Source organism: Mirounga angustirostris, unplaced genomic scaffold (genome assembly GCF_029215605.1).
Source record: "Mirounga angustirostris isolate CCGP_5_RB_7025 unplaced genomic scaffold, mMirAng1.0.hap1 SCAF_5, whole genome shotgun sequence".
NCBI lineage: Eukaryota > Metazoa > Chordata > Mammalia > Carnivora > Phocidae > Mirounga > Mirounga angustirostris.
The window spans coordinates 151,017,127-151,044,422 of record NW_026991713.1 but is presented as its reverse complement, the minus strand read 5'-3'; the positions used below and the strand labels follow the sequence as shown (position 1 = coordinate 151,044,422).

Genomic DNA, 27,296 nt, shown 5'->3' with positions numbered 1-27,296 from the left:
CTCCTACCACACAAGTGGAACCGCCATGACGCCATTACCAGGTAGATGGCGGACGTGACAAAAATCCCGTGTAACTGAAAGCTGAGGCCACGCTAAGAGCTGTCTGCTATCCTGACCTATTCAGAGAACCAACAGCCGAGATGGCTAAGTAGAACTGCTTTTTGATGCTATTTACTTGCATACTTGACATTCTTTTTAGCCCTATTTTTAAAGCTCAAAGCCAGGGTGCAGCAGGTATGTGAGAATACAGTTAGGGCTGGTCTCCCGTGCTCTCCCTTTCCGCCGGCTTCGACCTCAGCCCATGGACAGGTCGCTGACCCCACCTTCTTCCAGACTGGGTTCCAGCCGAGCCAAGCGGCCAGTCACTCTTGCCCTGAAACTCTGACAGGAGAATATGAACTTAGGTACCCACACAACCTCTGATGAAGCCCAGCTGGAGAGGCTCTACTCTCAAGTGGAAGAACACAAACACGGCCGCTTCTACAAGCCTGGCACCCGTCAGTGCTTGTGGTGCTGAACTGTGGCACACTTTTTCCACACCAAGGGCCTGTGGGACATGCTGGACACACACACACACACACACACACACTCTCTCTCTCTCTCTCTCTGAAGTAGCTCTTGTCCTCCAAAAGTCAAAGTCTCTATCCTGATGGGCTCACATCTTATTTAGTTGGAGGCACAGATACAATAAGCAAATAATGGATTTCAGATCATGGTGGTAAGGGCAATGACGAACACGGTGCTGAGAGAGAGACCTAGTCCTTACCCAACAGATATATTCACGAATGAGAAGAAATGCTGCAAGAAAATATGCAAACATTTTGAATCCCCAGATTTCTGTACCTCTTTGAACCCAGGCCTTGTCTGGTGTAAGAGTTAAGCCAGGTAATTGCTAAAGTCCTTCTAACTCAAAAATTCTATGATGCTTGGCTTTAACAAGAACATTTTCTACTGAACCTAACCAATTCCATTAAGTAGATCAATAACTGTGACTTTAAGATAACTAAATAGTTATTAAAATTTCAGTAAGGCAAAAACATTATAAGGAGATGAAAAACTAACTAGCATAAGAGTTCTTATATAACCAAAAGAAAGAGGAACATCCATTGAAAAATAAGAAATGGGAATTTCCAATGCAATTATCAAAAAATATTTGTTAGATTCCTTTGCATGCACTAGATTTTCAGTTCCCAACACAATCTGACACATAACAGGTGCTCAATAAATATTGTTGAACAAATGAATTCAATCTAACCAAAATCAAGGAGTCAATTAAAACTTTCAAATCTCCAGTGTGCAAGGTTTAAAGTAATGATATTACCTGCTTGTGGGAAAGACACAGTGACAGTGGGGACCTGTATTACCTCCCCAGAAGGCAGTTCAAGTGCCTACCTTTTACCTAACAAAAGGTCCAAATCCATTTCAAAATCTGGCTATTATCCAAAGAAATAATCAGACAAGTGCACAACAATGTATGTATAGAAATGATGTGTGCAGCAAGTACGTGAGAATAAAACAGGGGCTCTTGGGGCACCTGGGGGCTCAGTCGGTGGGAAGTGTCTGCCTTCGGCTCAGGTCATGATCCCAGGGTCCTGGGATCGAGCCCTGCATCGGGCTCCCTGCTTCACAGGAAGCCTGCTTCTCCCTCTCCCTCTGCCTGCCTCTCTGCCCACTTGTTCTCTCTCTAGCTCTCTGTCAAATAAATAAATAAAATCTTAAAAAAAAAAAAAAGATGAACTTAGCTACCCTATTAAAAATGAGATTAATGTAATTTATTGACAAGGAACACTATAAGGATTATGATTAAGGTATAAAAGTGATTTAGACATAAGAGCTCCTGCATGACCCAGCAGTTCCATTCCTAGGTAAATACCCAAGAGAACTGAAAACGCACATCCACGTAAAAACTTGTCCACACACATTCAAAGCACCATTATTCATAACGGCCACATGTCTAGGGGCTATAGCTCAGGAGTAGAACATGTGACTACATAATAGCCACATGCCCCAATCAAATGTCCATGGAGTGATGAACAGACACACAAAATATGGTATATATCAATGGACTATTTTTCAGCCATAACAAATGATGTACTAATACAGGCTGTAACATGGATGAACCTTAAAAACATACCAAATAAGAGAAGCCAGTCACTAAAGATCACATATTGTATGATTCCATTTATATAAAATGTCCAGAAGAGGCAAATCCAGACAAAGAAGTAGACTGATGGTGGCCTAGGGCTGGTGGAGGGGATAATGGGGAATGACTGCTAATGGGTATGGGCTTCTTTTCTGGGATGATGAAAATGTTCTGGAATCAGGTAGTGTTGATAGTTGTACAGCTCTGTGAATATGTTAATAACCACTGAATTAGACATTTTAAAAGGGTGAATTTTCCCAGTACCATTTTTTATAGAAATAGAAAAATCCATCCTAACATTCATATGGAATCTCAAGGGACCCCCAAGTAGCCAAAAACATTCTTGAAAAAGAACAAAGTTGGAGGTCTCACGCTTCCTGACTTCAAGACAAACATATAAGCCAATGCAACAGAATTCAGAGTCCTTAAATTATTATGTATGTGGTCAAATGATCTTCAACAGAAGTGCCAAGGGGAAAGGACAGTCTTTTCAATAAATGATGCTGGGAAAATTGGATATTCACATGCAAAAGAATGAAGATGGATCCTTATCGTACACCATATAAAAAAATTAAAATGGGTTAAAGACCTAAATGTAAGATTCAAGCCTATAAAAATCCTAGAAAAAAACAGAGAGAAGAAGCTACATAACACTGCACTGGGCCATAATTTCTTAGTAGAATACCTAAAGCACAGGTAACAAACCCCAAAATAGACAAATAGCACTATATCAAACTTAAAAACTTCTGTGCCTCAAAGGACACTATTAGTAGAGGAAAAAGGCAACACAAAGAATGGGAGAAAATGTCTGCTCATCATATACCTGAAAAGGGGTTAATATCCAGAATATACAAAAAACTTCTACAATTTAACAGCAGAAAAACAAATAATCTTATTAAAGATGGGCAAAGGACTCAAACAGATATATCTCCAAAGATGATACACAAATGGCCAACAAACATATGAAAAGATGCTTAACAGCACTAATCATTAGAGAAAGGCAAATCAAAACCACAATAAGATATCACTTCATACCAATTAATAAGTGTTGGTGAGGATGTGGTGAAACTGAAACCCTTGCATGCCGCTGGTGGGAGTGTGAAATGGTACAGCCACTATGGAGAATGGTATGGCGGTTCCTTAATAAATTTAAGACAGAATTCCCATATGATCCATCAATCCCACTTCTGGGTATATGCTCCAAAGAATTGAAAGCAGGGTCTCGAAGAGGTATTTCCAAACCAATGTACCTAGCACCATTATTCACAATAGCCAAGACAGGGAAGCAGCCCAATGTCCACTGACGAATGGGTAAACAAAACACGGTATATCCAAATAATGGGGTATTATTCAGCCTTAAAAATGAAGGCGATCCTGTCACAGCCCACAACATGAACAAACCTTGAAGATTTTATGTTAAGTGACAGAAGCCAGTCACAGAAAGGCAAATATTGTATGATTCCATTTATATGAGACATCTGAAGGAGTCAAATTCATATGTATGTATGTATATATGTATTTATTTAAATTCCAGTATAGTTAACATGCAATGTTATATTAGTTTCAGGGGGACAATACAGTGATTCAGCAATTCTATACTTGACTCAGTGCTCTTCGTGATAAGTGTACTCTTTAATCCCCATCACCTACTTCACACATCCCCCCACCCTAAAGTAGTCAAATTCTTAGAAATGGAAATGGAATTGTGATTGTCAGGGCCCAGAGAAAGGGGCTGAGGGCTGCTGTTTAAAGGGTACAGTTTCAGTTTTGCAAGACAAAAAGGTTCTGGAGATCTGCTGCACAACAATGAGAGTGTACTTAACAAGACTGAGTCGCACATTTTAAACCGGTTAAGACGGCAGAAAAAAGGAGGGGGAGGGTCTATTTTATAGTATGTGAATTACATCCCCAACAAAAGTTATGAGAAAAATTTTTAAAAAGCAAACTACACAACCATTTGTAAAATAAAAATGTGGATACAGAACAGAAATAAAATCTAAGAATGTACTGAAAAATGTTAACAGTGTTTGTATCACAGGTGAAAAAAAAAATCTCTATTTTCCCACACTTTTAAATTTTCTTCTGTAAGAAGAAGAAACGTAGTTACCTTGATATATAAAAAACAAGGCACTCTCTGTTTAGGGGGAGAAATGAGAAAGGTGATACCTGGGCTGGAGTGTTTGTAGTCACAGGAGACGGAGATTCGCTAACTTTTGGCTCACTTGGGGACGCGGCTGACCCCTGTGACTCCTGGCTGGCTGGCTGGTCTGGAGACAAGGCATCACTGCTGTCTTCGTCAAATGAGAAATCGCCCTGAGTCTGAGGATAGTCCTCCTTCCCAACGCCTAAAGAAAGAAATGATTTTCAACTTATCTTGGCCTTGGAATACCAAGCTTAAAATGATAATGAAGGAGAAACATTGTTTATTACAAGAATGTAAGAAGCTGGCTTAAAAAAGAAAAAAATTGAACATAATGTACTTCCCAGAGGAAGAACACACCACAACCTATGATGAATACTTGGGGAAAAAGTCAGACCTGAATCAGATCAAGCCTTTGGATCCAACTACTGGTTTCAGGAAGTACAGAAGGCAAGAAAAATTTTCAGTGACACTGGGAATGCTAATGCATTCAGTAAGATCCAGTATGTGGACAAGCTAGAGAACATAATAAGGCCTGCCCCCCAACAGATACACAGTAAGAAAAGAGGAGGAAGAAGATCCACACAGGAGATTAAGACGTAAGAGAGACATCAGCCAAAGACAAGGTGTGTAGATCTTGTGTGGATCCTGATTTGGATACAACTGTTAAACAACATTAAGAGGCGTGGGAGAAAATGGGGCCACAACTCGGTATCTGTTAATGAGTCCTACTTCTTGGAGTGGCCCAGTGATACTGACACCTTACCTTTTGGGCTCCTATTTCTTTGGGACTGAATGGAATCATCAGTGAATGTACTACTTAGGATCACTGACTACAAACTGCCTAAGATTTAAACTCATACTAATACAAAATACGAAGTCCCCAGAGTAATGGAAACTATAATAGTTTTTATAGTAGGATATTAACTTTTCAAAATTGCTTGCTGAATAAGTGGTATTATTCCAGATTTTTTTTTCCTGCTAAAACTTTTGCCAGAAAAAAAAGCCTGGGGGAGGGCGTGGCGCGGGGAGGTGGAACCATTAGTAACTAAGTGTGAGAAGATCAGGATAAAATGGACAGATATTACCCTTCTTAATAAATACATCTGTACTCATGTGCTGTTTACTTTGCTGAACTCATACTGAACAAGCAATTTATCTTTCCTAGAAGTAAACAGAATTAAATAACGAAGTCTGTAAAAATCTTAACACAAGAGGAATTAAATGGTGTAATGCAATAAAGTTAATTTAGAAAACATCATAATGAAATTGGAACCTAAGGACATCAACCTCAGATGTGACAAGAGGAATCTCTGTGTTAACTGGTAAGAGATGCTAGTCTCAGCAAGCATAAAGAAATAACAATAATATTGGGAATTGGTGCAAGTGTTAATCAATTTCTACTTCACGCAGAAAACAACACTCATAATTGGTGCTGGCTTTTTAGGTTAAATTTGTTTTAAATTTCCAAGTTCCTCTTTCTCCCAGAAAATAGTAAATTTTTGGCGTCTTGCCTATAATTGCTTCCTTAACACTGGAGTCTACGGGAAGGATGTTTTTCTCTACCAGCTCCATAGGACCAGGTCTTTGAGCAATCTTTTCATTCAGATCATCAGCTAGTCGAGCTCTTTTCAGCTTCATCTGAGTGGCCTGCAAGGACGGCTCTGCAAATGTCTCTAAAAGAGGAAACACAGTTTTAACCATTACTTGAATTACCCTATTCCATAATGTTATTTCAGGTCAACTGAATTTAATTTAAACTGGCTTAAACATATTTTTATTTATGTGTTCTCAATGTATTTATGGAAAGAGAAAATGACCGTTTAAGAATGCTTTAGTATACATTTATATATTTTTAATCCTGGATACTTTATATTGTCTATACAATGCTCTCAGACTCAAATTAACATGAACTGAAGCCAAAAACTGGGGTACTGCTATCGTTCATTTATGGCAGGAGGGTTACAATGACATTTATTAGGTATTGGAGATATGGAGGATGGACAAGAGAGATGTGGTCCATGGCTCAAGAAGTATGCAGTTTTAGATTTGGCTGCCTTGGAAAGTCAATTCCTAGAAACATGGATGAAATTGTACAACAAATGTGAAAGTAATGTAAATATCGTAACTCATTCATTTGGGTAATTCTGTCAATGACTTGCATTTCTGGTACCTCTCATTAACATTTTATTATTTTGTTCTCAATAATGTTTATAACTGATAAAAAATGGTGAGGTGTTAACCCAAAATTCTGAGTTGACCGTTACTTGCCTCTTAAATTATATAGTAGAAGAAGAATGAAATTCCCCGTAAGTAATCTCAGGATCACTGATGTTCTTTTTTTGGCAGGTAAAATGTCCTGGCTGAAGCCCAAAGCTCGCCAAAAGCCCATAGCCCATAAACTACTGTCCAGCACATCTGAACACTTTTCGTTCCACAAGTCGAGTTATATGCTTACCGAAAGTCAACCTTGATTGTCCACAAAACAGTTCTTATCAGTTCATATCTGATGTCAATACATAATTGAACTAAATGTTATAGGAAAATGATAAACTTCAAAAATGAAATTATTTCTTGGCAACTTAATTTAAATGCTTTGGGAGGACTTGATAAAGGTGAGTCATTAAAAAACAAATCGCTGTCAAATTAGGGCAATTAACAATTAAAATATTTGGGGAAAATGGTAAAATCTAGGATTTTCAACTCAGATTGCTTTTCAAGGGTCTTTATGTTGTTTTTCCACCCTAAATGGAAATTGTAGATGATGTACGACAGCTGTGGTTTATGCAAGAAAGATGATGATCATGCAGATCACTCTCAGGTGGATGTTTAAATGCTTTGTTAAGATCTAGGTAGGATAGTCTTTCTCCTCTCTCACACCAACACATCCAAGTAATATCAGGAATACGTCTGGAATGAAAATATCCCAAAAGCAAATAAGAGAGGCTGGCATTTTGTTATGTTTCTGATCTTGGTCTTATCATCTCCTCATCTCTCTGGCGCTGAGGCTGAATTTTAGCTGAACTTCAGAAAAATAATTTAGACTTTTGCCTGCCAAACATCCAATTCAATCAAAATTGGGATAATCTTAAAAATAAGTTGGGGGGTGGTTTGACGTTATTTTTTAAATTACAAATGATATATTCTTTCTTACTTCAAAAATCCCAACTTGAGAACAGATGTCCTAAAAACATCACTTATGGTTCATTCATATACATAGTTAGGTTTTTAAATGTTGGGTTATCTTTATTTTAAAAAAACAAATATGATTCCTTTTGATATCAAGTTAAATGTATTTGCCCTGGTTTTAATGATATTAATAAAGCCTGTTACAGTTAGAAGGCAAGTTGAAACAGATAGCATTTTCCCTTCAAAAATGTCCTTTCTAGGTCAAGATCTTTTTAGGCACAGAAGAAGCCATTTGTCCAGTTACTTACCAGTACATTTGCCTCTTGAAGATTCATTTATGTGTGACAGCAGGTAGCTGTTCCCACCCTAACACTGCAGTTCTGGGAAAGCTTTAGTCCAATGGACTTCTGAGAACACAACCGAAAGCAGTGAAAGGCACAGACCTCTTACCTCCTACCCCAGATACGTAGATTCTTTGGAGCAGAAGAAACCCCACTTTGGGCTATAGATACCAACTTGATCCTTGGAATTTCTTTACAATGTCCTTACTGTGGTGTCAGCCTGTGCCTAGTCCCTATCACAGCAGCCTGTTTCCTTGCCTATTGAGCACTTTCCACAATCTGTAATTCATTTGTTTTGCCTATTTGTTATCTGTCCGTGCTACCAGAATGTAAGCTTCGTGCAGGCAGGCATCCATCTGGCTCACTTGTTGGGTCTCTGGGGCTAGCTCATTGGCCAATGAATGACCACCTCAAATGAGGGCAACCATATCACTTCCAGAAGATTTTTGGACATGTCTGACCTTTAGGATATTATTTCTTATGTTGAGCAACAATCTAATACTTTGTAATACCAACATAATTCTAAAATTAACTCTATCATTAGGCCAGAAGAACAAATATAATATTCCTTCTACTTGAAAACTGTCTCTCAATTTGAAAAATTTTCAGATTCTTTCTGTGTCATCTCAGGGTTGAACACACTCAAGACTATCACAGGGTCAAGCTCCTGGTCTTGCTCAATAAATCAGAGAAGCAAAACAACAAAAGAAAATGTAACTTTGGAACTTACAGTGGGGAAACCAGCTTTTAAGAATGGTCTGTCTTAGAGAGAAAAACATCCAGGCCTAAGCCTCGTGTCTCATGAGATGGAACAGAACTGTCCCTACCATCACTTCACAAGTGATGAGGCTAGACCATCGAGAAAACCTGGGGGACTGAGTGGAGGGTATTTATGTTAATGGTCAGATCAAGCGGGATTGTTGTGGGTAAGTAACAGCAAACAGAAGACATTAAGTGTGGGCACTGCACCAGGTACATAACTGGGTCTAGGTAGCTGAAAATCTAGGGATAGACTCATGGCCACTGTACCCTTCATGATTTAATGGGCATATGTTCCTCACTGATGAAGACATCCTCTGGACCAAAAATGTTTTTCCAGAACAGATGGTAGAGACATCTATGGCATCAGTTGGTGGGGGAAGAGTCAGTCCACAAATTGGTTATTTGGAGAAATCAAACCCCCCCTTCCCCATGTATCTAACATAACATTTTAGCTTTGGGTCTTTATGTTGCTCTCCAATTTGGAGGATGTCGGCCTGTAGGGTAAAAAGTTACTAAAGTGGGAATAAACAACAATGGTGGAATTCTCACTTCTTTTTTTGAGAAAACACAGCAAAATAAGCAGAAATAAAAATTTTACCTTCTAAAATGTGCATCCTGACAAGTTCAGAACGATCTGGTCGGCTCCGAATCTTATGCTTCAAGAAGTTTTCAGTCTTTAAAAAAGAGAGAGAGTCTTACCATAAATTGTTTATGACTTTTTGTGGTTTTACATTTTTCTCTCAAGGTACTCCATTTAAATAAATTGTATACTCTTTGGTCATGATTTTGGGAAGTAAAGAGTAGAAATTAGTACTCTGAAAAGCTATTATCCGATACATAATTTAAATTGCAGCCTTCAAAACTGTACAGGGTTGAAGTGCCTGCTGGCATAAAGTAAGCACTCTACAGACTTTTATTTTAAAACTTGGAAAAGGCAAAAGCTCATAATTTGAACAGACATAGGATTTTGATTATTTAAATAGCTAAACATCTATACTTCAGGTCACATAAAAATCCACCTAAATTACAATTTTTTTTTTTTTTTTTTTTTAAAGATCTTATTTATTTGACAGAGAGAGACACAGCAAAAGAGGGAACACAAGCAGGGGGAGTGGGAGAGGCAGAAGCAGGCTTCCCGTGGAGCAGGGAGCCCGATGCGGGGCTCGATCTCAGGACGCCGGGATCATGACCTGAGCCGAAGGCAGACGCTTAACCATCTGAGCCACCCAGGCGCCCCTAAATTACAAATTTCTCTAAAATCCTAATGTATGTTTGTTGGTGAATTCATATCCTTGATCATATTTTCTTATTCAGAACAGTTCTCAACTTGAACAATAAGGCTTTCAAATGGGTTTTATATTTTATAAAACTCCAAGAGACCATTATTGTATTCTGGGAAAATTCCTGTGGAATTTTTGGAACATGCTTATTTTCATATTGCAAAGGAAAAAGAATGAATGTGCATAAGGGTCCTTTAAAAGAAAAGTAATAAACACGAAATCGATGTGCAAATAAGATGGAAACCTCTCAAAGAGTAAAGCAGAGTTGAACCTAACAACATTCTTTTATTCAGCAAATCCTCCTGCCCTTCAAATGTACAGTTACCACGGACCCAGTAAAGAAACTACTTAAAGATGGGGAAGTCAGGACATCACTGGGCTGTTGGTCTGCAGGGGTTACAAATGGCAGAACTACTCTATTATTATTCTAAAAACTGTTGGTATGCCCCGAAAGCAACAAAATGAGGTGTGATTTGTCCTTTATGTACAAAACTAGTTACAAGTTTTAAATGAACAAAAGGTGAACGTCATGCATTTTCTACGAACTTCCAAGCTAAAACCACCCCAGAATATATTACGCTACATGCCATGTGTCCTGAAAATACACTGCATTTTCTCTATTGACAATATTTAGGAGGAAGACTGCTACTTGCCCACAGGTACTTTAAAATAAAAGAGAGAAGCACAGAACATTTGAAACTGAAATTTCTTACTCTGGCTCGTTCCAAGCTTTTTATCTGCTCATGGAATGCAGCTGGGCTCTTCAAAGCTGTGAGAAGAACAGGAATCATTTCGGGAGTAGAGATAGAGGTGTTAATAGTTCAGTCAAACGTTAGGGTACATTATGTCCATGTTCCCTCTTAATCTTATTAGTTTTATCTACAGTTCCACTTATTACTAGTTCCTTTAGGAGATGTGTGAAATTTAAAAACGTTTATAAATGTTTCAGAATTAAAATTACGTCTTCACAAATAAAACAAGTGAACATTTAACTAGAACTGTATACATAATGACAATGCAAATGCCAGCTCAGACGGTTGCAGCCAATAGTTGGGCCAAATTACCACCACCAAGGGAACTGTGTGGTGATTCCTTGACAGGGCTTTGCTCTTAGTGGCCCTATAAAATGCTGGAAAAAGCCCAAATATCCTCAGGACATTTAACCTAGGAGTGATCTAATCTTGAAAACGAGGGCTCTCTGCATAGCAGAGCTGAGTCACCATTCACTGCAACTCCATATGCTCATAGCCCTGTGCGCTGTGGTCCATCACCATTACATCACTGTCGATCATCACTACCACCTTGCAGGGTAGGTATTAACCCCCAGTACAGATAAAAAGGCTCAAAGCGGTTAAATGAATTCTTAAAGTCATACAACTAGACTGTGGTCAAAGTAGAATTTAAATCTAGAATTGGGAATTACAAAGTTTCATGCTCTTTCTATTGTACTACAATACAACTTACTCTAAAGACATAGTGCTTCTTTAATGTGGTAACTGTTAGTACTTTCAATATTCCAGAATCCCAGAGTGTGGATAAGCAATCTTTTGTTAAAACATCATTTACTATAGTACTTCTATCAATTATCTTTGCAAAACCTTTTGTGCGTACGTCCACTTATAACTCCGGGCAGTCAGATAATATGGATGGGATTTGGGCTGGGCTTACTTGGGTTGTCACCTCCAAAACTTGGCCTATCGGCTCTTGGCAGAATTATTTTCAGCTCTGGTACTTGAAGCACCACAAAGATTCCCCGGAGCCCAGCCCAAATGGGTTTGACGAGGGACCAGCTCCCAACAGTGCACTAGTGGTGGTGTCTTAAACATCCTCATTTGATACTATCTGATGGGTTCACTGTCAGGAATGTAGTGGTAGAGAAATCTGGCAGGTCATCAAACCAGCTTTTGCGCCTATCATGATACTAGATTGAAAATATTTAGATAATTATCAGTAGTCCAGAAAAAAAGTTTTATTGGGAAAAATACCTACTGCAGAGAAAAATTGTTCTATGAACCAAAAAAAAGTAATATCAATGATTCAGAGGACAGGGAAGCATAAGTACATTTTGTAATTTCTCGTTAGTCTTTTAAAGCCAAATAAGTTACTTTTTGGATAAATCAATTTTTAGGTAAACATCCATATAAATAATCCTAACACCAAAGCAACCAGTATTCCCCTCTAAAATATAAAATCACCTCCAAACTTAAGTGAGTAAAGGTAAGAAGACAATGGGCAAATATTCTAAAATTAATCAACTCTAAAAAATGAAGGAAGGAGGCCTCAAGATACTTGGAAATTATGTGCACTTGGGCAAGAAAGGGTTTGTTAATTATAAATAGAATGCTTATTAGTCCTATAACGGAGAGGCACTTCATTACAGACCACACACTACACTGTACCAAAGATAATTATTTTGAATTAAATAAATTAAAGTAGAACAAGGTTTTTGAATTAATTTTATCATGTTACTTTTGCAAGTCTAAGTAACACTGGACCTATTACACAGAGATGACTTTAATTATTTCAAAACTAAAACAAACATTCATGCATGAAGTTAAGACCTGATCTTAACCTAGTTTCCCAGTTTTTGTTATGTAATACAGAATTCAAGCCCATCTTTTAAGCTACATCTGGTTTTCAGAACGTATTTGAGATGATTCTCTCAGGTTGGCAATGCTGATGCCTGGTTTTCCTTATCAGCTCATTTGGTAATTGTATATTGACTCAATGGACACATCTCAAAGCAGAGTGTGCTCCAGGTTCTCCTCAGACATGTGCATTTTGTTACATCACACTGGAGGTGACAGTGATGCTTAAATCTTACGTGGCATGATGCCCTGGTCCACCAGTTGCTCCCTTGTCCTCCTTTGCTGCAGTCTCAGCTGGAGCACTGTGAAAAGGAAAGAATCACCATTGGAGTTTATAAGCAATGGCGGGACCCAACTTCCCAAGTTCCAGAGGAGATACAACTAAGCTTTATTAAACACCTTCTGTTCATAACTGAGTAAGGATACCACCTGGCACCATCCGACTTACAGAAAGAAAATCAGTGTGTAGTTTCTACCTGTTTGGTGAACTCTGAAGTTCTTTTAGCACATTTTTTGTTTAGTTAATAATCTTAATTTAATGAATAGAGCTAAGTGTTGTTTAAATACAATCACAAAGTACTCAGCCAATGAACCAAAATGTTTGGCCTATACATTAAGACTTCCTAATAAAAAAAAGTCTAATTGGTAGAAATAGAAAGGTGAGATTCCGTGACATTAGTTTTTTTTAAAGCAAGTTAATAACAAAAATTTATTTTAAGATTGGCTCATTTGGAGAGACTTGTGCCATCTGGAACAAGCTTTAAATAGCTTTAATGAAGGCCAAATTTGTAATAAAAATTAGACCTGTGAGATATTACTAATAACCCAAAGGAAAATTTCTACATTAAGAACTTAGTTTAATAATCTTTGCACAAACATAACACATGTCTCATTCTACAAGTTCTCAAAAAGCTGAAGTCAATTGATATCTTACCATTTTAATGAAGAAAGGATAAATGAATCATTAGAACTTGTAGGGAATGAAGAATACATCACAAAATGTAAAAATCCACTTTGCCAAATTTAATAAAAATAATTTTCCTCCTCGATTTCTCAAGCAGCTTCCTTTCCTAGCATCTATTTTTGTATCTGGAAAATGAGCTAATTTCACAAAAGAGGAATACATGAAGTAACTCTGAAAAATACTTTCCTTGGTTTACCTTACATTCAATTTGAAGTTTCTATTTTGATTTTTATGGTTTCATCTGTGGATGAAAACCAAAGTTAGGCTTATTAAGGGTTGTCAAGATGCTAAAAAAAAAAAAAAAAACTACCTTTATGTATTTCTTGAAGAAAGAGAATGTTCTAGCAAGGGGGTGATGACTGGAACAAGAGGCTGGCTCAGACCAGTCTTGTACCCAGGCTCAAATGCAATGCACACGATGGCTCCTACTTGCAATAAAACCCCGAGATCTAAAGATGCAGGGCCCATGGCCCTTATATCCTTGCTTTTTGCTTGCCCTTGTGCTGACTACAGAGCACAAGCCTAGATATACTTCCAAAATAGTCTAGACTGTAAAATGGCTTTTAAACACGTTTTCTTATTCATTGCTAGATACGAATGTCATCCTTTATTAAACACTGAAAAAATTTGTTTTGCTTCTTTTGGGGGCCATAGGATCACAAAGCATCACTGACATCCCATTTAGCACTGAAGCAAGTGACCTAAGATTCTATTACACTAAGCAAAAGAAAAATTTAACAGGTCAAAAAAATATATGCACATGCTTCTCACATTAAAATGGTCTGTGATACTTTGAATCAATTACGCTCTAACACAAAGATCTTTTCCCTGGTAACTTACAGTTTACTGAGGATAGTATGTTCCCATCATGGTGTTTTACTAGGAACAAAAATAACCCAAAGAGATGACCCATAAATAGGATAGCACCCAAATGCCTGCATACTCTAACATTTTTCTATGAATGCTAAAGTTAATGCTTGTCTGAATTTGAGATGGTCACATTCAAGAGGCAGAATCCCAAGAAGAGGAATACTGAGAGGAGAAAAGGGTCAGAACAATCTCCAGTTCAAAGGCTGACACTTCTGGAACACGGTGGTCCATGTCTGCTGATGCATCTCTAGCAGGAGTATCCTTCCTTTCTCACAAGGGAGTCCTCAAAGAAAGGTGTAAAACAGAAAGGGTAATGAAAACATCAACAGTCCCCTTCTTTGGTTTAAAACAAACACACAAACAAACAAAGCACCACACTTGTGAGACAGAGGTATCAAAGACAACACATATTTTTAGGGCGAATGGCATCTTGGAATGACGGATATGTTGGCGACAACTTCATTTGCAAACCAACAGTGATGACAACGCTCATTAGCCTTGAAGCGTCTCCTGACTGGACGCGCTGGTCAGCTGCACTCATGCACTGTGATAGCAGCCCCGTCAGCTAGAAGATCTTGGACTAGAAATCACGTTCTCATGCTGACATGCAAAGGTACGTGCTACCACGAGGGTAACATGCAAAGTGAATGCATGTCACCAACTGTTAAAATAAAACAAACACCAAACATGGACCACTTGTGTTTTCCATCGGTTTTCTATGTGGCAAAACAACCTTCCTTATGTCCTACTGCTTGAAGGTAGGAGAATAATCTTCCCAATCAACTCTCCTCTCCTCATTGCCTCCAGAATTTCCCCAAGAAGCAGTGTCATCACACTACAGTGTTACTCAAAGTAGGCGCGGCAGGCAGCCTTCTGCAGGCCTGTTCGTTGACCAAGTGCCCGCCTATCAGGTGTCCGTTACGGGCTGCAAGGTGCACGTCTGGGATGCACGGCCAAGGGCAGAAGGAGCTGCAGCTGTGAATGCAAGGTTTGCTTTAAAGCAAAGGCATCAGCAAGAACACGAACGGATGATGAGGCAGGGGCGCAAATAACCAGTCACGTTGTTAAGACCGATTACCCGGCTTGATTTAGTTTTCACCTCTAGCGCTAGGTGGGCAGCGCTGAGCACATTATATTGAGTATCAGGCACAGTGCCCTGCAGAGAGACTCGGGTACATTGCCACCTTGGGTCAGTGTTAAAACACAATTACCGTATTTGCCCATATTAACTATAACCAGTCACTCACAACTTGATTGAAGCTCCTCTGAGAATAACTACTGGTTATAAAAAGTACAAATTGGTGCAGGCTCACAATTCTGGGAAATGTCAAACTTCCTTTTAGTACTTCCCGCTCATCAAATCGGTACACAAGTTCACGTATGAGAAGTGACAAGCAACATCTGCACCTCGAAGGCAGGACGTCCAGGCCGGGAAAGACAAGGCAGGGTGACTGTCCTCCAACGACCAGAGACGGCAGAATGCGGCGGTGCTTAGCCCAGACAGGGAAGGGGTGTGGGGCCCTGAAGACAGAGGACCTGACTCCGTTAATGATCAGAGCCAGTTCTGGTTGTGGGATCAAGATGCTTTCTCGAGTTTCTCTGGGGCCTTTATGAATTGAGCCTGGAGACCATCATCCCCCGGGGCAGGCTGCACACTCACGTCCCCATGGAGACAGGGAAGGCCCAGACCGCTGGCCACCGCCGGGCCTGCTGCACAGTTGTCGTTCTTAAGACAAAGGAGGAAACTGTTATGCCGGCTGGTCTCTGGAAAACCTGACCCACGGTGCATGTATCGATAAGATTGCATTTCTGTGGCCACAAATGCAAGACCACACGCTGGTCCAGCTGTGCTTTCCTGTGCTGGCAGCAGGTGGTGGTACAGCTGCCTGAGAAGCCAGTGTCCTGGGCAACGGCCTTGCGTCTGAAAACTGAACCTGAGAGCAATCTCCCCGGCGCTGAGGTGAGCTGATCGACTGAGCTATTGGGCTGACACCACGGCCTCCATCCTATTAGGAAACTGACTAAAATGGAGGGTTCTCCATGGCCATTTTGCAAATACTACATGCAGGATAAGAAAACATGTAAATCTAGAGAATTCTGAGGGAGAAAAAATAGTTCAAAACAGTCAGTGAGTGGCTACATCCTTTCAGAAAACAAAGGACACAGTAATAATAGAACTGCTCATATGTGAACACTTTCAAAGAATGTCTTTATCTTTGAAAAATGTGGAAATTAAATAATCCAACACATGGTCCCAGTGAGTCCATAAGTTTAAAATCATTGAGTTTAAACCCTTAATTCCTAGAAGGAAGAATATCCCTCTGTGGTCCATATAAGGTATGACCATAAAATAGTGAGACTCATTTCTTCGTGTGCAAACCAGCAACTTTTGAAATTATAGAAGATGTGTGAGGACATGGATACACACCACTTTATATCCATTTCATTTAGAGAAAAAAAATTTTCATCAATTATTGAATTTTTCCAAGGTAGAGGTGTCTTAACACTTTCTAAGGCTAACATTCATAGTTTCCTCTTAGATTTCAACAAAGAAAAAAAACATACACAATTTTGAAAATTCTACTTCATGTTATTCTTTGCTACAACAGATAAAAACAATACTGGGTCAACATAAGTGTTTACAACTTGCTCTTTTTCTAGATAAGAAATATAAAAATTTGAGAATGAAGGGTAGATTATCTAATGTTAAAGAGGAAATGTCCCTCTTTTCAGAATCACAAATAGTTTACACATTAGAGAGTATTCTCTTTTAGTTCCTTTCCCCCACTTCTTAAATGGATTAAACTGCCTTTAGAACAAAATTTCAGGATTAGTTTCCTATAGAGAAAAACCTTAAACGGCAATAATGTCTTTCATATAATACTTATAGCCTACCTCAAAATTTTCAGCTGCTTTTTGAACCAAGGTTATATGTCCTTTCTCTTTTGTTTTTTATGTAGAATATTTGAAATGCTTCTACAATATGACATAATTAAAGTGCTTTTTCACGCTAAAGAAAAAAACCCCCACATTATGCAGCATTTTAATAATATGCAGCAGTTTAGCGTGAGTGGAACAAGCCAAAGCAAAGCACAGTTTTGGTGCAAAGGGTTTGCAAGGGGACATCTGAGGACTGTATACTATAAAAACAAGGCAGAAATGACCCATTCTGGGAAGCGGTGTGGCAGTCAGCCATGGTCTTGGAAATTCTTTATAAATAGCTAGTTTCAGTTATGGGGTATGAAGGAGGGTAGGTTAAGAAGGGGAGGGGAGATGAGCAGCTGTCTGCAAGTTAGAGGACTCAATGCATATTATTTCATTGCAGGACATCGGGCAGAATAGAATGCAGAATCATGAGGGGTGAAAAAAACCCCAAGAACCTGAGCAGTCAAGTGAAGGCTGGGTAAACCAGGGGCAAAAGCAACGATGGAAAACCAAAGAATACTCTGGAATTGATTCTGTATTGACACTGAAGGCAGTACTAGGCAAAAAAACAGGCCTCGGTTTCTGTTTTTAAATTTAATTTTTTTCAAACAGATGTTTGAGTAAAAAGAATAAAGTGATTGGACTTGGCAAAAATTGATTATGTACTGTTTAATCTGCATTAAATTAGGGGCCTAATCCTATAAATAACAAGACAATGTTATCATCATATTATCTTTTGAACAGATACGGGAGGGAGTAACGGGGCCCTACGTAACATCTTAGGACAATGAAGTCTGAGGGTCCCGGGTTGCAGTGGTTTATCAAAGCAGCAGTTTAGCGGTAAAATTTACACCTGCATTTGCTTAGTCCAGGTAAGGCCAAAAATTTGAAGTCTTGAAAAAATTTATATTCAGAGAGCAAAAGACCGATGAACTTTTCCTCTTCCTTAAAAATAAATGTTTAAAAAGGTGGTGGTGGTGGTTATTAATACTGTTACTATGACCACCATTACTTCAGATACTTGGTAAAAGTGACCACTGTTTTTTTTTTCAAATATAAAACCGTAAGGATGTTATTTATTTATTTATTTAGATTTTAATTTATTTGACAGAGAGAGACACAGCGAGAGAGGGAACACAAGCAGGGGGAGTAGGAGGGGGAGAAGCAGGCTTCCCGCCGAGCAGGGAGCCCAAGCAGGGAGCCCGATGTGGGGCTTGATCCCAGGACCCTGGGATCATGACCTGAGCTGAAGGCAGACACTCAAGGCAGACAATGAGCCACCCAGGCACCCCCATAAGGATGTTATTAAAGACTTTATTATTTCTTAAAGCAGTTTCAGGTTTTATAGCAAAACTGAGAGGGAAGTACAGATTTCCCACATACGCCCCAGCCCCCATACATGCAGTCCTCCCCTACCATCAGCAGGATTAAGAAAATTTAATTCCACAAAGATTCACATGCTTATAGCTCTTTGCTGTGGATGGGTTTTTGTAGCTGGAAGGTAAGGAGCCACATCCTGGGGGTTTCCTTCTGGGCCTGGGTCTCAGAAACATACCACTATACCACCAAAACCTCTATTAAAAATCCACGTTTTATGAGAATTTTTTTTCTATTTATTTGTTGAAATAAAAGTGACACACACACATAAAAAAGTCATTAAAAAGAAAAGTGAAAGTCAGTCTATCCCTCTCCACACCTCTCGTTCTTCTCCACAAAGGTAACCACTGTGAAACTTTTATGGCCCCAGAGGGTGTTTTGTGAATATTCCAGCAATATTAAATATAAAATACACAAAGGAGATACACGGGGTAGGATCTTCATGTAGGTTGGTGATTTGTTTGAAAAAAACCCACAATATCTAGCTCATTCTTCTTACTGGCTGTATCTAACATATGGATGTATCATCGTATACATGTAAGTTTTCAGATTTTTTGCTATTATAAACAGTGCTGCATTGATTGTCCTCATTCATTTTTTGGTATCCTTCCCATGATAATGATGATTATATACGTAAAATGTATGATAATGGAACATGCATTTAAAATTCTGATAGGGGCACTTTGCAATCCAAATGATTTCAACAATCTATATTCCCACTTAGGAGGTGGGGGAGTACCTTTTTGTTCATCCCTTCCCCACAATGTACATCATGTTTTAAGGTAACTTTAACCTCAAAAACAAAGATCACTTCCATTCACCCAAGGCAAATATTGTGCCAAAATAATGGTGAAATTTGATATAAGTAATAAGCAGTGAGGGACCAAAAGATATCAAAAGCATTAGTGAGGGTGATGGGCAGGTTTTTGACTGAATGGGGAGACATTTACAGTGGTTGTCAGAAGACCCTCTTAAGCTTTTCCTTGCAAACCTCCTGTTTATTTTTAAACTAGGGAGAATTTTTCTGATGTTCCTGGGTAGAAGCCTTAAGCACAAGACATTTCATTTTTTTCCCCTTCAACACAGCTGAGAGATGTAACAGACAGATTTAAGATATAGTTAGAATAAAATCAACAGTATGTGGTAAGGGACTGGATGTTGTGTTTTGAGGAGAAAGAGACAAGAAAGATGACACCTGGGTTTCTGGCTTAAGCTCCTGGGCAGACCATTTACTGAGATGAAGAGCACAAGTTGGCCATTCGGGAGCTCAGTCTTGGACGTGTGTGAACTGGAAGCAGAGATGTCAAAGTGACAGTTGGCTCTGTGGGTCCAGGTTTCAGAAGGTAGATCTTGGCAGGAGATTGAAATTTTAAAGTCGTCAAACCATGAGAGTTCCCCGAGGTAGAGAATATAGAAAGGGAAGGCAAAAGAAGCCACAGACTCGGCTTCTAGGGAAGTTAACAATGACAAGCCCACATATGGGTCAGTTAGGGGATGAAGATCCAGCAAAGGAGGTCAAAGTGGTCTATGAAGGAAGAGGAGCCTGGAGAGTGTGTGTAGAAGTGTTTCTAGAAGAGGGTCATGACCAACTGCGGTTTTAGTGCTCGAGGAGCTACTGCTTGGAGTGATGGATGGAAGTCAGACCAGAGGAGGTTATGGAGTAAAGGAGGGGCATGGGTGTGAATGAAGTGACTGGAAGCAATGTTTTCAAGATGTTGCCCTGAAGGGTAGGAGAGAAGGCGAAATGCTTGAGACGTGTGGAATTTCAAGCTGGAACACCCAAGCCAGTTTATAACTGACGAAGATCAACGGGGGGGTGGGGGGGGTGGAGGGGGTGACGGGAATGAATGACTATGAATGAGCCGCACAGGAGAGGAACAGACAGCAGGTCCCCTGAAGGGAAGAGGATTCCAAGCACACAAAGACAGCTTTTGTGAAGACACATTTCATCTATGACAACAGGAGGGTAAAGACGATTGGGTAAAGCTAGGTATCTAGATTTGGTCTGGGATGTCCAGGGATTTCCCAATGATGGCTGTTATTTTCTCAGATCTCAGAGGAGGAGGAAGCAAGGCGACTTGCTGAAAGGGAGAGGAATGAAGGAAAAGTTAGTGTGAGGCCAGTGAAGAAGGAGGTTTGAAATAATCCCTGCAGACTGTGAAGAGCAAGTTGGAAAGAGAAAGTTATTTGTTACTGAAATGCTCCAATTAATAATGGCAACAGCTTGGGGGACAGAAGTCAGTCAGGAAACTGGCAAGTCACTCACTGGCTCTGAACTTTATCATTTTGATCAGAGAAAAGACCCACAAGATACAAATTTAGAACATTTGGCAGTTCTTCCTAAAGCTCATTATACAAGGTTTTAGCGAGGAAGAGTCGCAGCCTGGCAATTCCACTTCTAGGTGAACTGAAAAGAATGGAAAACGGGGGCTCACACTCACACCCGCACACGCACACACACGTGTGCACAGCGGCGCTATTCCCAGGCACCAGGAGTTGGGAACTCCAAGTGTCTGCAGTGAATGAATGGTAAACGCTGTGGCCTGTCCACACAATGGAATGTTACTCAGCCATAAAGAGGAATGTAGCATTGACATCTGCCACAACACGGATGAACCTGGAAAACATTATCCTCCGTGAAAGACGCCAGACCCAAAGGCCACACGACAGATGGTCCCATGTATGTAAAATATCCAGAATTAGTAAATGTAGAGACAGAGTTCAGACTGGTGGCAAGCAGGAACTGGGGATGGAGACGGGGGGCACGGGAATAACTGCTTAACGGACACAGGGTTTTCTTTGGGGTGATGAAAATATTTTGGAACTAGAGGTGTGTTCGAGCAACATGGTGAATATACTAAATGCCTCTGAATTGTTCACTTTTAAAATGGCTAATTTTAGGTTATGCCAATTTTACCTCAGTTAAAAAAAAAAAAACAAGCTAGCAGAACAACAGACTTTAAGAAACTAGTAGCTCAATAATCAAATTTCTCATTTCTCGCCCACCCCTCGCTAGCCCTCCACCACCACAATTCCATGAACCACTAATGGCGACGTATTTTTCAGTGGTGTGGTAACTAGCGCAACAGCCACATCTTATATTTCCTCTCACGGTGAACTCTAGGTTTTGTTGGGGTTGTTTTGGCCTCCATTTCCCCTTTTAGATGACATCCCTATATTCTAGCACCTTCTACAATGCTCATAATACAGAGATTTCAATAAACATGCTTTACTTAATTTTGTGTGGTATACTTACAGTATATAACAGAGTTATATTTTCTAAGGAAAGAAAATATTGTGTCAAATTTAAGAATAAATCAATGGAAGAATTTTCTATGGGCAAGTGCTTATCATGGGCAGAACCAAGACTTTCACTTTGTTGCAGGAATTTGAGGCTTAGGGTATTTTTGAATTAATGTCAGTGGTAGAACAGAAAACAAAGTCTAATTATATTGCTTTAAAGGGTATAAGAAGATTAATAAGAGAAGGTGAAGGGCAAAGGAGTAAAGAAAACCATGAAAAACTGGCAGACGCTAATTTGTTTTCATCTCCACTCATAATTAATGTAAAATTCACGATGCATTGAAGAAGAGAAAAAGCACTTAAGTACTCTCACACATGATAAAGAATAGCAACCAAAGATCACAGGCCTCTGGTTATACTTCCAGGGGTCGAATCTGCCAATTATAAAATAAGGTTCTCCTTTAAGTGATTCTACAAAATAGAACACAAAGAGGCCTCAAATAAAATCGTGGTTTGTCTTGTAAGAGCCAAGCTATCTGTGCGGATGAAGCAAGCTTCCATTACTAGCACTTCCTTTCTGGAGTGGAAGCGAGCCACACAGTGAGCACATAAATCCCCACCTCGGACGGGACCAAGAGCAAACAGCATTTTGATCGGGAATTTTTGTTATGATTATTCTCCACTTAAGAAAGAGAGACAACATCAAGTTAACTAAAAAACCCACAAATTAGTGTTTGAAAAAGTTAGGGCTTAGACCACACAGGAAATACTGCCTTTCTTTCCAATGTCAGAAAACCTACTGTATCCTTATGAATCCACTGGGCTGGGGGACGTGGGAAGAGGCAGGTGGTATAAACTCTGGAATTCGAAACTTCCTGGCAAGGAGGTCATGGTCTGAAAGGCACCATCCACCCTCTATTAGGAGTTAAAAAATGAAGTCAAAACGAGAATGCTAATGGTCCGGGCTCACATACTATAGCTTTCCTGAATTAATCTGCAGCATGAGGTCAGGAAAACAATGTTTTCAACACTCAGCCTTGGAAATTTACAGGCACTTTGATAATTCCATGGTTGGCTGCAGCTTCTGTTACCATGGAAACAGACTGCTAAAAATGGGGCATGTTTCTTTAAACTGATCATACCTTCACACAAATTCCCTTCTCCTTTTTGTCAAAAGTTGGAATGAATTTAAAGTATGCTTCTCGTGGTATGACAACGTGATGTCAAGCCAGGGGCCTGATACAGATCGGCAGGGATGACATTAGTTTGTGGCAGACTTACAGAAGGATATTCGACATATACGAATTTTAAACATCTCGTTTGGTTAAAAAGTGATGGAAATCAAGTACACAGTGGCATAAAAGGAAGTATAACACAAATAACAGGCACTTCAAAAGCAAAATCATCCACTTAACTGCCTCATCACCAGCAACATAAAGAGGTTAAAACAGTACTTGATTTGTTTCTTTGAGACAACTGATTTTTAACCTGCAGGACTATGCTGGCTCTACACCTGAACTTCTAGATTTCTTACCCTCTATGGCTCCAAGAGAAGATAATATTTTTCTTATGTTGGGGGCAATCAGAAATTCTATATTCCACCACCACATCAGAATTTCAGTGTGCAGCTCTACGTAGAGGTGCTGACAGGTAAAAGCTCTTTCCTACTTCCTCTAAGATGGGAAGATGTACGTGGCATAAACGACCCTGAAATATCTCAACGTAAATGCCCAAGGCTGGCTCTCTGAATAAAAGGGTAATTGACAATGAAACAGGAAAACTGTGGAATATTATTTACCTCCATCAGCTTGTGCTCCCTCTTTTGAGGTCCCTTGATCCTGGCTCAATAGCTTGGCTTTTCTGCCCACTGTGTGGATTCAGGAATGGGACTGACACACACACACGCATTCACCTACCTAGTTACCTACGTACACACACGCGCACAGCAATCTGCCCACCAACACAAGAAGAGAACTGAGAAGTGGCCTAACCTGTGTGCTATCCTCGTATTACAGCGACTCTACATGATGGTGCAGAGGAAGGCATGAGTTGTGGCCCTTCAGGCCAATGGACTAGGGCGGGGTGGGGAGGGAGGGGCATGCTGGGAGAGAAGAGTGATGGAGGGACGTAGAAATGCGACCTGCTTCGGGACACAGGGGCACAGCCTCCCTCCATGGAGGGGTCTGGGTGGGTGGGGAGAGACAGGGAGGCAGCTGTACGTCCACTTGAGTGAAGACCCCTGTATTTGAGGAAGGGGACCCAGGCAAGGGTGGTGGCCATGGTGAAATAAGTGCTGTGGGTGAGAGAAAGATTTCTGAGGTCGAACGGACAGATCTGGTGACAGGACCTGGTAGCAGGTTATGAGGAGGTCAGGGGGTGCCTGGGTGGCTCAGTTGGTTAAGCGACTGCCTTCGGCTCAGGTCATGATCCTGGAGTCCCTGGATCGAGTCCCGCATCGGGCTCCCTGCTCGGCAGGGAGCCTGCTTCTGCCTCTGACCCTCCCCCCTCTCATGTGCTCTCTCTCTCATTCTGTCTCAAATAAATAAATAAAATCTTAAAAAAAAAAAAATGAGGAGGTCAGTGACAGCGTCACGGATCAGTCCCATTCAGGTTCCCAGCATGAGTCAGTGGGTGAACAGAGGTGCCCTTAAAGATGACAGGAAACTGGAGGAGTACGTTTCCTTGGAAGAAGAGGCCCACTGGAGCCACAGGAGAGGGCTGTGCAGGTCTAGAGCACACGAGAGAGGGCTGGCCTGCGCAGGTGTCATCCTCCCTCATCTGGACCAAAGCACATATAGGTTTCTTCTGTGCTCTCCTATGTTATCATTTAGTTTCTCGCTTTTTAGGCTGTGAGCTCTTTGTATGCTGGCATGACCCTGAGTACAAACACTCAAATTTCTGCAAAATGAAATTATTTCTAATAAAAAAATTAAATTATAGAACTTCATCTCAAAAAGGGCATGCACCCATTTTAAAAAAAAACACAAAACACTGAATCATGCCTGGGAAGAGGGATCTTTTGCTTTTCCTTCATACCTATATTTTATTTGAATTCATTATAAGGACTATATCATACTCTTCAAAGTTATTTTTAAAAAATGTTAATTTAGTGACATCTCACCGTACAATACTTTCAATTTTGTAGAACACTGACAGAAAACAAAGAAACAAGAAATTCCCAGAGAAATCAAAATAGATGTTGCGAAATTCATGTGCTTTGCTCAGAGAAGGCTTTGTCGCATTCTTTATTTCAACCGCCCATTTGTCCCTTTCTCCCACCATGGCTCAATAAATATATTTTAGTTGAGTCAACAATACAATCAAGATCTCACTATTACATTTTGTTAATTTGTTGCTTACTTCACAGAAGCTTAGAAGCAGCATATCAGAAAAGGGAGAGTGGCCAGATTTTGGCAAAAATCAGACCATGAATAACAATGCTAGTTGGGGCGCCTGGGTGGCTCAGTTGGTTAAGCGACTGCCTTCGGCTCAGGTCCTGATCCTGGAGTCCCAGGATCGAGTCCCGCATCGGGCTCCCTGCTCGGTGGGGAGTCTGCTTCTCCCTCTGACCCTCATGATCTCTCTATCTCATTCTCTCTCTCAAATAAATAAATAAAACCTTTAAAAAAAAAAAAACCAAAAACAATGCTAGTAATCTAGTAATGATCTAGGGGTCATTCTGTGCACTGATAAATGATTTCATACACCTTGACAGTGCCTTAAGGCACCAATGTATCACACGGGGTTATTAGTTTATAACTGAATTATAAATTGTATCTGAAGGGAAGAGTTCAAATTATACCGTTAAAGAAGGCAGGGTGGGGGATAATACTCTTTAAATACCTGTTATGTAATAATAATGTGTCTATGAGATGCAGGACACTGGGGGTGAGGTACAAAAATGATCCAAACAAGGATTCTATCCCCCCAAATCACTACAGTCTAATAGTGAAGACAATACAGATGCACGTATCACAGCGGCAAAAGGTAAAATGCCACGCAGGGGCGCAGATCGAGTTACTGGGAATATACAGGGGAGAAGAAGTTATTTTTAGCTGATAGGGTCCAGCGACTTTCTTCAGGAAATGGCATTGGGATTGGGTTTTCAGCGACTTTGAACCTGCAAAGCTGAGGTGAGAGGAACGTAGTGGGCAGAGGCATGGAGGGGGAAGGGTAGAGCAGCACTGTCTTTCACAGAACTTTCCACACTGATGGAAGTTTTTTATAATCTGTGCTGTTCAGTATGGCAGGCACTAACCACGTGTGCCTAATGTGATGAAGCAGCTGAATTTAAAAAATTTTATTTCATTTTAATTATTTTAAATTCACATTTAAACAGCCATGCGTGGGCACCTGGGTGGCTCAGTCGGTTAAGCGTCTGCCTTCGGCTCAGATCATGATCCCAGGGTCCTGGGATCGAGTCCCGCATCGGGCTCCTTGCTCTGCGGGAAGCCTGCTTCTCCCTCTGCCTCTCTATCTGTCGCTCATGAATAAATAAATAAATAAAAACGTTAAAAAACTGACAAGCCTTTTAAAAAAAAAAAAACAAACAGCCGTCCGTGGCTAATGGACAGTGCAGGTAGAGTACGTATGAGATCATTTCCAACATTTAGAAAAGTTTGGGTGCTTTGGTAAAGGTATTTGTTTAATCTGTTTTTCCCCAGATTGGCTTGCTCAGAAGATTGTAGACAAATGTGCACCTTTTTCTTAAAAAGATCTACTACAGCCATGTCCCAGCACACCATGTCTACTCCACTGTTTACACACACACAAAGCATCACTGTTTACTATGCAGTCTACCAGAAACTTTCACATACTTTATCTCAATTGTTATTTACCAGCCGGGGACAGAAGTGGGAATGTGGCCCCCCAAGTCTGTAACTCTTTCCCCCCACCCCACACCCATGGGTTAAGCAACACAATGAGAAGTCCAGATTCCCCAAGTCACTTCTTGGGGGACAGCTGACTAGGGTAGCAGTCTGACCTACTTTGGACTGAGCAAGAAATGCACTTTGGTTAAAACACTGAGTTTTGGGGTGGTTTGTTAGAGCAGTCAGTTTTAGTCAAAGTAAAGTAATACACAGCCCAGTTTTCTTTCTAGGGTTTTTATTCTCACCATGAGAGAGTTCTGTAAACTGAACAACCATTTTCCTCTTTAATTATAACTAGCACTGGTGTTATGATTCATTATCTTAATAATGACTCCAATTAAACCACTTATCTGAATTAAATCACCTCAATTTATTTGATTTTCCCTCAAAATTTGTAATTGTTAATTCTTCAGTTGTCATGTCAGTGATCTCTAATATCCATCTTTAGTTCTAGAACCAGAAATTAAATTTAGATCTCATCCATGTTGCACATAATTAGAAAATGTTCCATTTCTTTTGTGGACAAGCCAAAAGTTGAGATTCCCTATTGCTGCTTTGACAAAGAAAATTAGTCTAAAGAGAATTCTCTATCTTGAATTTGATCCATAGAATTCATGATTTTCATTGCTATCTTCACCTAAAGCAGCTAATAATTAAATTTTC

General features: G+C 40.0%; 1 protein-coding gene across 7 annotated transcripts in view; it reads right to left on the bottom strand.

The window, feature by feature from the left end:
• The window catches only part of MRTFB (myocardin related transcription factor B), a 193,569-nt gene that overhangs the window by 47,217 nt on the left and 119,056 nt on the right, over positions 1–27,296 (bottom strand). For all 7 annotated transcript variants that reach the window (XM_064592569.1, XM_064592572.1, XM_045875001.3 and 4 more), the window contains 5 exons: positions 12,620–12,685; positions 10,509–10,564; positions 9,114–9,189; positions 5,798–5,959; positions 4,310–4,488 (listed from right to left, as the gene is read on the bottom strand). In XM_064592569.1, the coding sequence (XP_064448639.1) occupies positions 4,310–4,488; positions 5,798–5,959; positions 9,114–9,189; positions 10,509–10,564; positions 12,620–12,685 (539 nt within the window). The remainder of the gene's footprint in view (positions 1–4,309; positions 4,489–5,797; positions 5,960–9,113; positions 9,190–10,508; positions 10,565–12,619; positions 12,686–27,296) is intronic.